Consider the following 14,683-nt stretch of genomic DNA (forward strand, 5'->3'; position numbering starts at 1 on the left):
ATGAATCAGGCAAGGCCGTTAATTTGTCATTTCGTGGCGTGACAATTTGCATGGGACCGTTGTCGTTGTTACGCCGCCAACGTAGCAGCCACGTACGCAAATAATATTTATATTTCTCAGCAAGGATAATACATTCGCTTGCACCCCTGTCGCACCCCTATACGTGGGTATACGTTTACGTGACTGTATGTCTGTATATATATATATATATATATATATATATATATATATATATATGTATTTCTATAACTTCCCTATACGAATACACGAGTAATGAAGTACGCATAACGTAACCACCTACTCCTGTATAAAGTTACAACGCTTGTAACTTCATACCTACATGGAAAGCATTATCCAACCACGGAATGCCTTTACTATAGAATGTAATATAACTATATTCGATAAAGTAACAACGTGTGCCATCTGACACGGTTTAACTGTGACCATTTTTTTTTCTAGGAAATTTTTCTTTTTTCTTTTCCCTCTTTTCTCTCTCTATTTTTTTTTTTTTTTTTTTTTTTTTTATTCAACACACCAACGATAAGCTCTCTTTTCAAACTGTTCATCGATAATGTTACCATCGAACGTTATAATTCGATCCTAAAAAAAGGATACTTCATCTCGATTAAAGAACCATTCAATTATTTTTGATCTTGACAATATTATTTTCATTCGTTATATATATATATATATATATATATATATATATATATATGTATATGTATATATATGTTCGTTCGTTCCTTTTCGTTATCACCAAATTGACATAAGTATTTTGATACGATACTGTAATTACATGTATAATGTTTCTGGAAATTCTTCGTAGATTAATTTATCTCACTCTTTATAAATTTATGAATAGCCTTCTACGTTGCTCTGTGTACTTCGATTATCGTTCACTACCTTCCCTTTTGAACTCTCAACAATAAGCGCTTTTAAATAGAAATAAGAAGTTAGCAGATGAAATTAATCTTCCGAGTATTGCTGAAAGAAAGAGAAAGAGAAAGAAAGAAAGAGAGAGAGAAAGAGAGAGAGAGAGAGAGAGAGAGATCGAAGGAGAGAATTCTCTCTTCCGATCTTTTCCAATAACAACCGGAATTCAAGACGATTTTCTCCTTGGAGAAGAAAAAGAAGAAAACGAAAAAAAAAAAAAAAGAAAAAAGAGAGAAAAGAAAAAAGAAAAGAAAAGAAAAAAAAAAGAAGAAGAAGAAGAAGAAGAAGAAAAGGTAAATAGAGCATTGATTTCATTTTCTTTTATTATTTCTATCGCCTTCGTTCTTTCTAAACGCGGTTACCGTTGAAAGAAAATTTCATATAAATTTTGATATAAATACATTTTAATAGGGAAAATATTACGAACGCATTTATTTACGGAATGCAAACGATCCATTATATTACATCGACGTCGTAGATAATTTTAATCTACATTAATGATATTCCAGTATCTCATTTACCCAGTGTAAAAACGCTTGATAAACACTTTATATCCTTCCTTCCTTCCTTCCTTGCTTCCTTCCCGTATTTCTTTTTTTTTTTTTCTTTTATTTTCTCTTTCTTTCTTTTTTTTCTATTTATCGAAAGCTCATTAAAAACACGCCATTATCTTTAATACGCGAGCAACGAGTTTGATGTCTTTTAAACCTGGCCCACCTCTGACGCAAGTAAACCACTCATTAATGGTACGTTAACATGATTATCTCCCTTCTATCCTTTGTGTTCCGCGATATTATACATTTTATCCTTAGAACGTTCCTTCCTCTCTCTCTCTCTCTCTCTCTCTTTCTCTCTCTCTCTCTCTCTCTCTCTCTCTCTCTCTTTATCTCTATCTCTCTCTATCTCTCTTTCGTTCTACCAAAGCTTTTTATAAAGCGAAGCGAGGGTAAAAATAAAGTTTTACGGGGCTGTTAGAGAGAGAGAGAGAAAGAGAAAAAGGGTGCACGATGAAGAAGAATAGAAAGAGAAAGATGTATATATATATATATATATATATATATATATATATATATATATATATATATATATAGAAAGAAAGAACTGTCGAAGCGAAGAGAACGATTGTGCGTTTTCGATGTTAACGGTAAACATCTTCCGATAAACTTTCCAAATATTTCACGAAAATTTTCAATACTTTCGATAAGGAAAATAGCTCACTTTGGTAAGCGTTAAACGTAAATGGAAATGGTGGAAGTGGGCCGGGGTGAGAAAGAAATAGAAAGTTCGTGGGAAAATCTGTTGTAGACTCCGTACGAAGTATTACTATATTTTTATGGGTTTGATGTGTGTCAATCACGGGTATAGAGGATGTATATAGACGTACAGGATGTGTCAAAAATATCTTGAAAACGTACGTACGTCGTAGTAGCGTTAATTCACATTTTTCGAAAAAAAAGAAAATAAAAAAAAAAAAAAAATAAAATAAAATAAAAAAAGGAAAAGAGAAAAGTTTTGCGATTGTTTGCTCGTACTTTATATATTTACAAGTTGTTTTTCTTTCTTTTTTTTTTTTTCGTGTGAATGTTGTGAAATTGAATACTTTTTAGCCTTTGTTTTTGTTCCTCTTTTTGTTTTTTGAGGAACCCATCGACGTCGAAATCGCGTTCCCCGTTTGGAATACAAATCAATGACGAAGGTTAGGTCTTTTCCGTCCGAATTAGCAAACTTGAATAATTCATCCGAGGATGTCTGGCAGCTAGAAGGATAGAGAGAGATAGACAGACAGATAGAAAGAGAAAGAGAATGCACAGTAGAGTGATACAAAGAGAGATAGGCAGAGAAGCAGAAATTGCATCGGTTGTAGACGGTGTGTTTGATCCTGAGCATGTAATTTAGCTTACTTGGCGCTAATGAAGGAACTCCGTACACATTTGCTTGCATATATATATATATATATATATATATATATATATATATATATATACGGTTAATTTCAATGTTGTATTTCGGATAATACGAGGAAGAGGCGCCAACTGACAAACGAACTAGTACGCGAGTATACATCGCAAAGAAATGAACAGACAAAGAGAAAGAGAGTGAAGGAGGAGAGAATCGATTGACAGTTCGTGGAATCGAGAGATCGTTCGATTAATTTCATATATTCCGAAAGGTTCGAGCTATCGTTTGAATAGAAGAGAAGAGGAAGTTTCTATGTTGTATCGAGAAGTGAGTTTGGTAGAGAAGGAAAGCAAATTATTGTCATATCGGGTCGATAATTGAGCATAGGCGGGCTCTAATGAACCGAATTTGGCTCGTCGACTCTTCTCGTGGGTTGCTGCAACCAAAGCAATTACGATCCGACCAAAGAGAGAGAGAGAGAGAGAGAGAGAGAGAGAGAGAGAGGTTTGGCTCGATGCTAGACATCGAGCGTAATGCAACGTCGCGTTAGCCAATCTGCAGTATAACTAGTATTATGTTTACACCAGAAATTAACGTCTGACTAGCGAACGAGCAACGTGTGGTGCTGCCAATGTGGATAGGAATTGGACGATAGCCGCAGGGGTGAACGAAGGAAAGTGGGAAGTTCATTTAACCCCGATAGAAGCGTTGTTCGTTCTCGTTTACCACTAATACAAAGCCCGTGGAAAACACCATAGATATTTTACATTAAAGTTTACATTTATCGTCGATAATAACCACTTTGGTAAGTAAGCTATATAGGAAATTATAATCAAGGATTGGTTTATCTTACGATAGAATTAGAATTTTTCATTGGTACAAACTTTTCTTATTGATATTCTCGTATTTACGTAGTAACGAGAGAGTATCGTTATTGTATGATAAAGGAAAATCGATGGATATTTTTATACGCGAGGTGAAACAAAAATTCTGTTTACTTATTTATTTATTTATTTATTTATTTATTTATTTATTTATTTATTTATAAAGGCTACGTTTGCCTTGGAATTTTTAATTCGTTCGAAATCTCGTGGTTAATGTTCGTTCTTTCTATTTCTCTTTCTCTTTCTCTTTCTCGATGTAACTTTCATCTAGGAAGCACATCATAGTATATATATATATATATATATATATATATACATATGTGTATATATATATATATATGTATGTATCACATTTTCCAACGTTTAATTCCATTTACTCGTGGTAGCTACATACGTGTTCGAGCCCTGTTACGTTTCAAGTAACATAAAATCGTGTCGCTAACTCTCCGCGCCGAGCTAGAAACACGCTGTGGTTAAAGGAGACGTCATTCTAGAATCCTTTCAGTTCTTGGTCAACGGCTTATATGGTATAAAAAGATGGAAAAAAAAGAAAGAGAGAGAGAGAGAGAGAGAGAGAGAGAGAGAGAGAGAGAGAAAGTTTCGTAAATGGCAAAAACTGTGAGACTCCTTTACTTCATACTCGTGAAAATCTCCGAGAAATAGAAGAACGAGAGAAAACCCGTGGTCTACGTTAACAAGCAAAATCGTACTCTGAAAGAAGAAAGCAAAAAAAAGAAAAAAAGAGAAAGGAAAAGAAAGAGAACAAGAGGAGGGCTAAAAGAAAAAAAAAAACAGAAAACTTTAATCTCTCCATTCTGTTGGCCGAGAGTTACGAGATTATATGTCGTTTATACTTTTTACAAGGATTCAAATTTCGGTGACCGAAACTTTGAGAAAATAAATTTCTATTCGACTGACCAGTTTCCAGATACCTTTCCTTTTTCTACTTACGTTGCAGCACGCGTTCTTTGCCTACTGGTAAATATTAGATCTCACAGCTGTAACCAATGCTTCGTTTTATGCTCACTTATCCTTCTACCCTTTTGTACACACACACATATGTATATACATATATATATTTCATTTTATTTTTCTTGACCACTTTCGATTTTATAATCCGTCTAAATTTATTTAAATAACTTTGAAAGACTGATGTGTACCGAAATTTGTTTATTGAACGAATCCTTTTAAAATACCCGTGCAAAAACGTAACAAAATTTTGACTGACGATAAAACGTTATCTATCTCTCTCTCTCTCTCTCTCTCTCTCTCTCTCTTTTTCTCTTTTTCTCTGTCATCAGATTTTATTATCTTCTAGACATATTTATTATAACATCGTGGACAACACAGTTAGACTACATAACGAGTATCTACCATTGTCGACATAAATATTTTCGACGTTTTGCAGAAAATAGGAAAAAAGGACGAAAGTAAAGAGGGAGGGGGGAAAAAAGAAAAAAGAACGATAACTCTTTGAATTTAATTCCCGTTGAACGCGTGTGCGCAATCGCCTAGATGATAACGCGATACTGCTAACGGTAAATTTTAGCGCAAATATCGCATTTCGATATTGCTCGAAACCTTCCCGTACCATCCAACCAACCAACCAACCAACCAACCAACCAACCAACCAACCCGCGCGCCGAGTGCAACGTACTCCGAAGAAATATTAATTTTGATCGGCTGATATATATATATATGTGTGTGTGTGTGTGTGTGTGTGTGTATGTATGTGTGTGTGTGTGTCTGTATGTGTATACATTTTTTTCTTCGTAATGAGTTACACGCTTATATTCATTCTCATTTCGCTTTATACATACGTACGTTGTTATTTGGTATAATGTATACGTTGCATCTATTGAAAATATAGAAACGATTATTAATTAATATATTATTATTATTATTATTATTATTATTATTATTATTATTCGATAAATATTTTAATCATTTTCCATGATCGTGCTTGAGGATGATCTTTACGAAACGAAAAAGCTTGTATTCTCGTGCATGAGTATTAAAAAAAAAAGAAAGAAAAAAGATCGTGCTCCGTCATCTATTTTTACTCTTTTTTTTATTATTTCTTTTTTTTTTTTTTTTTTTCTTTTCTTTTCGAAGAAACGAAGGAAGGAAGTCAGACGTGAAAAGAATTTTTCTCAGTTGAGGAAAAGGGAGAAAGAAGAAAAAAACGAACATAGAAATGATCGTATTTTTTTTTCATTTTTCTTTTCTCTCTCTCTCTCTCTCTCTCTCTCTCTCTTTTCTCTTTCTTTCGAATAACTAAAGTTATTTTAATCCTTATCCAAGGTTGATTCACGCCACGAGAGATTTAGCACGGTTCTCTTTGCGTAGAGAAATTTTCTACGTCCTTATTCCTCGCATCTCGGCCTCATTCAATTCCCATTGCTAGTACGGAATGGTTTGGAAGAAGGGACCAAGAAAAGAAAGAAAAAGAGAGAGAAATAGAGAGACTGAGAGAGAGTGAGAGAGAGAGAGAGAGAGAGAGAAAATAGAAAGAGAAAGAAAGAAAGAAGATGGAGGAGGGAATGCACGAGGTTGCAAAAACGAGCGAGTAAATATCTTGCAGTGGCGGTAAACGGGAATTGAATAAACATTTTTCAGCAAATAGACCCGACAATGGTACGAATTTAAAAGTCGCTGAGACGAGCACAGGTGGTTCTCAGTAGGGCGGTACGTACGCCGATTCGCTGGGGTAAAAGCTCCGAACGGAAAAATTGCATTTCAGCTAGCTACTACTCGTTCCTCTGACTCTTCTACCATTTCTTATCTTCTTCTATCCCAACCACTTGCTTCTTCTTCTTCTTCTTCTTCTTTTTCTTCATCTTCTTCATTTTCATCTTTTTATATTTTCTCTCTTCTCTCTCTCTCTCTCTCTCTCTCTCTCTCTCTTTCTCTCTCTCTCTCTCTCTTTCTTTTTCTTTCATAGCAATTTTGCAGTCACCTTCTCTCACTTTTTTTTTATACTACTGTCATAAAGCTTCTTCCTATTTCTTTTCTTCTTCTTCTTCTTCTTCTTCTTCTTCTTCTTCTTCTTCTTTCTCCTTTTCCACCCCCTTATCGTCATCCTCGTCGTCGAATGTAACCGAGTTTTCCGGTTTACCGGTTATCTCCCGATTCTTGCTGAGAATTGGTTATAAATGCTAATGTACGAACCTACCCTCCTCTTTCACTACCTTCCTCCTCATCTTCCTCATCCTCTTCCTCCTCCTTCTCCTCCTCATCCTCATCCTCATTCTCCTCCTCCTACTCCTCCTCTCTTCACGCTCTTCGTTCGTAACGTCGACGAAGCTACTACCAGGCAATCTTCACGAAAGAAGATTCCCGAGATGAAATACGGGCTGAGCGAGTTCTACGTAAACCGGCGAATCTTTATGATATTTCTGATTTTCTCAACCGGGAAAGTGCGAACGCGAGCAACATATCGAAAGAGAGAGAGAGAGAGAAAGAGAGAGAGAGAGAAAGAGAGAGAGAGAGAGAGAGTGAGAGAGAGAACATTCATTGAAGATTACAAGGGGTGAGAGAGAGAAAGAAAGATTAAAAAGAAACTTAGAACGCCAATACGTGTAATCGAATTTGTATTGGAAAGCAAATTTTCTGTCGATCAACTTTCAATATGTACATACGTATATACCTATGTATGCATATATCTATAATAAAAGTATCTTAAAATGTATTAGTATATTTCGCAAACACGTACATACGTAAATACGATTTTTATGGGTATAACTATTTTCAAGATGTCAAATATTCTCGTGAGAATTTCTTTTTCCTCTTTTTCTCTCTTCTCTTTTCTTTTTTCTTTTTTTTTTTTTTTTTGTTTTCTTCATTTTTTTTTTTTTTTTTTGAAGGAAAAGAGAACGTAGAAATATAAAACGTAAAGAGAGAGAGAGAGAGAGAGAGAGAGAAAGAATATTGGATAATACGTTAACAACGTTTACAGTGTGCCACTTGCAAGCTCGCTCACATTATATACATAGCTTATATCTACGTATAGAGTAGATAGATATATACATACGTACATTCGATTTATGATCGAGGGATAGTTTGTCCTGTACCTATGGAAGTGTTTCTTTCCAGGCGAATACGCGTCGACTGATCGAGAATACCGATCGATCACGAGAAGCAATAAATTAACGTCGAGTTAGTACTACCCAATGTGAACCAATTTCTCTTCGTATGCGTGCAACTTCCGCTTGTGCGTGTATACGTACATTCCTATGAAAGATGCATATATATATATATATATATATATATATATATATATACATATGTATGTATATATGTGTATATAGCGAACCAATAACTATTAGCACGTTAAATATCTTCGCCATTTGTTACAATATAAAAAGGTGTTACATACAAATGCGAAGACCTATGCAAATTTTCAAGGTTATCTTCGATACAAGTAAAAAAAATATTTACACTATCTTATGTCACTTTTCGTTCCATACAAATTTTGTATATAACATGTTTCTATATTATAACAAGTATGGTATTAATTTAGTTATTGATTCACCCTGTATATACATATATATATATATATATATATATTTGTAAGATAATATTTTATAGCTTTACGTAAACCTATAGAAAAGTGTAAATGGTGTGATGAAATCAACAGGAACGATTTCTCTATTCTAAACACCATTGGCTCTTTCATTCGAAACTAGGTCATCAAACTCTCTCTCTCTCTCTCTCTTTCTCTCTCTCTCTCTCTCTCTACATCTTTATCTCTCTCTTTTTCTTTCTTTCTTTCTTTCCTTCTTTCTTTATACTAACTATGTGTTCTTCCGTCCAAGCAGCCAGGCAGCTTGGTTGTAAATCTTCTGGAGACAACTAGACGCTTCCTTGGACGATCTCTTCAACGCGAATTAAGAAGAGAAACGATGCTAGGTGAACATCCAACGCTGATTTCTTTCTGCGGTCTTCTTCGAGATTCTCCTCTCTCGTTTTCTTTTCTTCTGACGTGTTAAGTATCGTATTTATCTCGGGTATTGTATACTAATTGATACTTTCTGTCAAAGAGAGAAAAAAACGGATAGAAAGAGAGAATGAGAAAGAAAGAATGACGGAGAGAGAAGAACTTGTAGAGTTTTCTTAAAGAAAGATAAAGACAGAGAAAGAAAGAGAGAGAGAGAGAGAGAGAGAGAGAGAAAAGGTACAAATTAAAGTAAAAGAAGATAACTGATGTTTCGCGTAATACTTTCTATGCTTTAAGCAAGACACTCTTGAATTCCGGTAGGGACGACAAGGACGTTGAATTATCGAGGAAGATCCTTTGGGAAATCGTTCGAAAGAACTTCTATCGGCTTTTCTTTTCTTTCTTTTTTTTTTTTTTTTGCTCCTTTGCTTTCCTCTTTTTTCTTGAATTTTTTCTGTCCTACTCGTTCCTCTTTTCTTCATTTTTTCTTCGTCCCGTTCAGTTAAGAAGGGAAATCAGCTGAATTCTTTCTGTGCATAGAAAACATAATCGACGATCATTGTCGATCGCGAGAACGGAAAAGATAATAAGGAGTTGGTAAACAGAATGATTGATAATCAATCAAGAAAGCATCGTGTCGATTATTATAATAATTTGTACGATTTAATGATAGCAAAGAGAGGAAAGGAATGAAAGAGAAAGAAGATAGAAGAAATTTAAGATAACATTTGTAATTTCTTTTCGATGATGACTTCTTAAAAATTCACGTTGCAAGAACAACGATACAAACGTCCAAGTTAAGAAAGACTCGTAACGGATAGAAAAATATCGTCTAAAAGATTTTATTCATACATAAATTCATGTATGAGGGGCGAGGGGGAGGGGGAAGATGGGTTGAAGCCTCAGCTTCGAATCTCCAACTTCTTTCGGAGTAGCACGAATGATTCAATGCTTGGGACTTGTCAGAGACGTCAAGAGAGATTTGAATTCGAGACGCTTTTCACAAAGGATTTTTGTCCTTTGTCGTTCACCATAGCGTGGATTTTGTAAATGGCACAGGTCGAAAGTTGCCGATGGTTATCAAACGTTTTTCAACGATATTCCTTATGACAGATATTTCTCGTCGATTCGTCCTTTAATAAAGAGAACAAAAATAAAACAAAAACGAGAACAAAAAACTTTTATATTCTTTTTGTAAGGATTTAAAAAAAAAAAAAAAAAAGAAGAAGAAGCATTGTAATCGAAAACGACGATTTCGTTGGATACTTGCGCTCGCGCCGAGAATCAATCGAATGAAGATGTTGATAAAAAAAACAAAAAAATAAATAAATAAAAATAATAATAAAAAAAGAGAAAAAAAATTTTTGAAAAAAGAAGGCTTAAGCGCCAACGATTAATTGCCCGAGATATAATTTTTTTTACGAGTCACTTTTAAATGAAGTTGATTAAAACAGCGACGATGGCGGCCGGACAATATACCGAAAGTCAAACTTTATTTCTCCATTTTTGCGAATGAAAGTACAATAATGCGAGCGAGCGAGCGAGCGAACGACCAAGGGAGTTTGGGGAACGAAAAGGGACGTGACGGAATTTCAGTATATCACTTTACGCGACCGACCTTTTCGTACTTCCTCTATATCCCACCAGTACCATAAACGTTAATGCAAAGGGGAGATACGAATTTCGTACGATCCTATTCTCTTCTCTTCCATCCTCTTCTCATTATCTCGGGTGATACTCGTGATAATATAAATTACATTCGGATACACATAGAAAATTCTTTTTCAAGAAAACTTCATTCCAACTTTCATATATTTCTATGTATGTATGTATGTATGTATGTATGTATGTATGTATGTATACGTTCTATATTGTACATTAAGAAACTTGTTATTATTATAATATCTCATTTGTTTGTTATTTTGTTTGTTTCTTTCTTTCTTTCCTTTTTTTTTTTTTTTGATTTATTTTTTTACTTTATCTTTAGCGTTTAATTTCGTAAATTTTTTCTCCATTAAGAATTTTAAATTTCTATGAGAGTATATTGTGTTTTTATTTTTCTTTCTATTGTGTGTGTGTGTGTGTGAGTGTGTATTCTAGAATATAAAATATATCTTAGATATATATTTTATATATATACATATATATATATATATATATATTCTTTCTTTATTTCTCTTCGTCAAACACTTGAAACTTTCATCAAATGGTTCTTCGGGTTTCTGTTTTTTGAAGGGACAGACAACCCTGAAAGTAAAAGATAGATGAAGATAGATGGATAGGGAAACAGAGAAGGACAGAAATAGAAAGAGAGGAATAGAAAGGGAAATTTACATTCGTAAGTACCTGCGATGAGCGAGAACGCGTTATTTCTTATTCATTCCAACCCCTCGACAACTTGACGATAACTCCTTCTCTGATTAAAGACGCGCTCCTTTTCTCTTGTCTCGTTGTTCTCCTTCCTCGATGGACCATTTTCGCCCATCGATTCTCCTCCTCCTTCTTTCGTTTCTCCATCTTCTCTTTCTTCTCTTTCTTCTCTTTCTCCTCCTTTTCCTCTTTCCTTCTCTCTCAGCTCTTCCATTTCCATTTGCGTATTTTAAAAGCGTTACTGTATTTTCAAGTAGTCGAGCGTAGGTAACTTTACTTTAGGAAAAAAAGTGTTACGAATTTTCTTCCCGTTTTCTTATTCAAGAACGTTCATATCGTTTCATACTTTTAAACTCTTAGTAATCTAACCTTTTTCTTCTTCTTCTTCTTCTTCTTCTTCTTTCTTTTCTTTTCTTTTCTTTTTCTTACCAAAGAGAAAGAGAAAGAGAGAAATATCTTACGGCAACTGTCGAAATTAAAATTAATAATTTTGCTATCTTAAAGGAATAAATTAATTGAACGTATATATGTAATGATAATAATAATCGACGAAATGAAAGATTTATATTGAATAAGAAAAGAGAATTATTGAAATTATGTATGTATGTATGTATGTATGTATGTACGTACGTATGTATTTGTTTTTGTTTTGTTTTTGCAGAAAATCCATCCGAAACGCATCGGTTGGCAGGAACGAAAAATGAAGAAAATATCTTGGCTCGTTTCGTACGATCGATCATCCTCGTTCTTCCGGTCGAATCTTGAAACGACAATCTCATCCAGTCGATTGAGTCTCGTCGAGCAACGTAATAAGAATCTCGGTGTTAGTGATAAGAGAAAGGAGAGGAAGCGGCTTGCTAAAGAAATATTTTTAAGGGAGTCTCAGCTGAAACGTGGAATATAAAGTGGATTTGTTGCTGAGAACGATAAAGCAGAATGCGATAAAGATAAATAGAGGAAAAAAAGAAAGACAGATAGACAGACAGACAGATAGAGAGAGAGAGAGAGAGAGAGAGAGTTATGTACGTGTAAAAAAAAAAAAAAAAAAAAGAAAGAAGAAAAAAACATTCAAATGGACATCGACGACAAAACAAACGATTCACCTTGTATTATATTAAACTAAAGAAAAATATCGAAGATTGATTAGAAAAAATTTTAAACGCTCTGATAAATATCCTATAAAAGTTTGAAAATCATGTTACCGATATATTCGAAAAATTGGGAAACCTACTTAAGACGTTGTAAATGTTTCGTTGAAGAAAATAATTACGTCGATACGAAACGAGAATTATTATATTTCTTTTAGATCATAAATTTAATGGTACACTAAAAAAAAAAAAATTTAATATCAAATTAAAGTGGTTCGAGGGTGGCGAGGCAAAAAAGAAAAGGTTATACATGGACGCGTCGGAGGAGAGTGAAAGCAGAGTGAAAGACGATAGATCGATTCCTTGACGAGAATGAGATTCCTTAGAAAGAGTTAGATCGGAGTAAAAGATAGATATATAAACGGACAAAGAAAACACGAGAGAAAGAGAAAGAGAGAGAGAGAGAGAGAGAGAGAGAAGGTATTAAACTTAAAAGAAAGAGAAAAAGATTTATGATAACTGTGCTTTTAAAAGGGTAATGTAACCATTTAAGGTTAACGCGTACAATTAAAAAAAAGGAACTCTTTATTCGTCCATTCTACTTCTTTTTTCCTTTTCCTTATTTTTTTTTTTTCTTTTTTCTATCTACTCTTTTTTTTTTTCGTTTCAAACTTATCAACATACAAATCGCATTTCGTAAAATTAAATTCAACGAGACGACTAAATGCTCGCGTACGGGAGAAAATATCAAAGAATTATACTTTCCTTGCGACAAATGCGTTTTTATCCGAGTAATAAAAATAAAAAGGTGGTGATCCTTTGATAAAGGAAGGAGAAAAAGGTTGGAGGGAGAATGGAGAAAGACAACGTTAGACATTATAGGGCTTACGAGGGTTTTAAGCCAGCCAATAATGGCAACACCTCGTCCCTTAAAAGAACAACGTCGGAACATCCAAAAACTTTGCATCCATCGAGACAAGTTAGATGTTTATGTTTCGGTGGTATACCAGACAAAGCTAGCCAACAATCCTTCCTAAAGGGTTTCGCCATAAATCTTGGTATATGTGCATTAATGGTCGCTTATACGTTACTGGGAAGTTTCATATTCCTTGCAATCGAGGGTGGTACCGATTCTACGGACAACGTTGGGATACATCGAGCGTTGGCAACCATTGCTGTTAGTAGTCAATCTAATAAAAGGAATACCACAGCCTGGTTGATGCAGGTAATTTTATTATCTCCAAATATTAATCCACGAGGATAAAGACGATCGATTAATTTCTATTTCTTTTATCTTCTTTCTTCCTTCCTTTCTTTCTTTCTTCTCTCTCTTCTTTTTTTTTTTTTTTTTTTTTTTTTCTTCTCTCTCTTTAATTTATCTTACGTCCTACTGAAATTCTTGCAATTATTTAATACGAAATGAAACGATATAAAAGTGATAAATATTGCGATGCAAGTAAATGAAAATGTATTGGTAAATGAAATAAAAGATAATAAAATGACCGAGTAATATCAATAAATGAAAATGACAAATAATGATACAAAAGTAATATAAAAGTCATTGCGAAAATAATTACAATAATTTGTTTTTTTGTTTCTCCTTTTTAATCGTTCGTCAAGGTAAATAACGAAGCACGCGCGAAAACCGTCGAAAATATATGGATACTCACGGAAAGCTTGAACATTCTCTACCGTGAAAATTGGACGAGATTGGCCGCGCAAGAGATCGCACGGTTTCAGGATCAACTGGTGAAAAGGATCACGGAGGACATGATGGCGACACAGAATACTGGCACGTACACCGGTAGTACCGGTGTAAACGGCGATAGTGTCACGGAACGACGAATACCCGAGTACGAGTGGAACTTCGCCAAGGCGTTTCTATATTCTTTAACAGTACTGACTACCCTAGGTGAGTATTTACTCTCTCGTAATTAAATATTCTAGGGATACAGATTACTATCCTATATAGCTAATACCTAGTCCGAGATTCAAGAGGTTCTTTAAAGATTCAAGGAAGAGCTTCTATCGTCTTCGAGTAAGCCATTGAATTAATAATGCTAATTCTATAGGTAGATTAGTGTTGTGGAATTAGAAATTGAGATACTCTACTTTTCTTTTTTCTTTTTTTCTTTCTTTTTTATTAATATTATTTTTTTTTTTTTTTTGATCGATCTATCGACGAGGAATTTATCAGACTTTGAAACTGATTATCAGTTTCGACTGGACGTTGTTGAATTTATGTTATGTAAAACGAAAAAGTGTGAAAGAGAAAAAATATAGAAAGGGTATAAGATTTAACGAGAATGATTTCGAATATAATTTATCGTTGATCCGAACGATGAGTAATAAAGATAAATTATAAGTTATGGTTAGTCGATAAAATTATGGGAAATACGAATACGACGCTTTTCTTATTTCGATGTCATACGTAAGATTTGTATCTGTTCAAAGAGTACCGGATAGAAAATAAGCCGACGTCGTGCTATAATATTTGTATGTAATTAATAGATCAGTAGGTATAGAGAGAGAGAGAGAGAGAGAGAGAGAGAGAGAGAGAGAGAGAGAGA

The 14,683-nt window shown here is 34.2% G+C and overlaps 1 protein-coding gene across 5 annotated transcripts in view; it reads left to right on the forward strand.

The window, feature by feature from the left end:
- Positions 1-14,683, forward strand: part of LOC122636773 (TWiK family of potassium channels protein 18-like) — a 204,643-nt gene that overhangs the window by 141,776 nt on the left and 48,184 nt on the right. For 3 of the 5 annotated variants that reach the window (XM_043828382.1, XM_043828384.1, XM_043828383.1), the window contains 2 exons: positions 11,687-13,338; positions 13,734-14,025. In XM_043828382.1, the coding sequence (XP_043684317.1) occupies positions 12,967-13,338; positions 13,734-14,025 (664 nt within the window). In that variant the 5' untranslated portion in view covers positions 11,687-12,966. Of the gene's footprint in view, positions 1-3,317; positions 3,337-3,437; positions 3,638-11,686; positions 13,339-13,733; positions 14,026-14,683 lie in introns of those variants that run through there. The other 2 variants (XM_043828386.1, XM_043828385.1) reach the window with 2 other exon arrangements.

The sequence above is a fragment of the Vespula pensylvanica genome, chromosome 23 (assembly GCF_014466175.1).
Source record: "Vespula pensylvanica isolate Volc-1 chromosome 23, ASM1446617v1, whole genome shotgun sequence".
In the NCBI taxonomy this organism is placed as follows: domain Eukaryota; kingdom Metazoa; phylum Arthropoda; class Insecta; order Hymenoptera; family Vespidae; genus Vespula; species Vespula pensylvanica.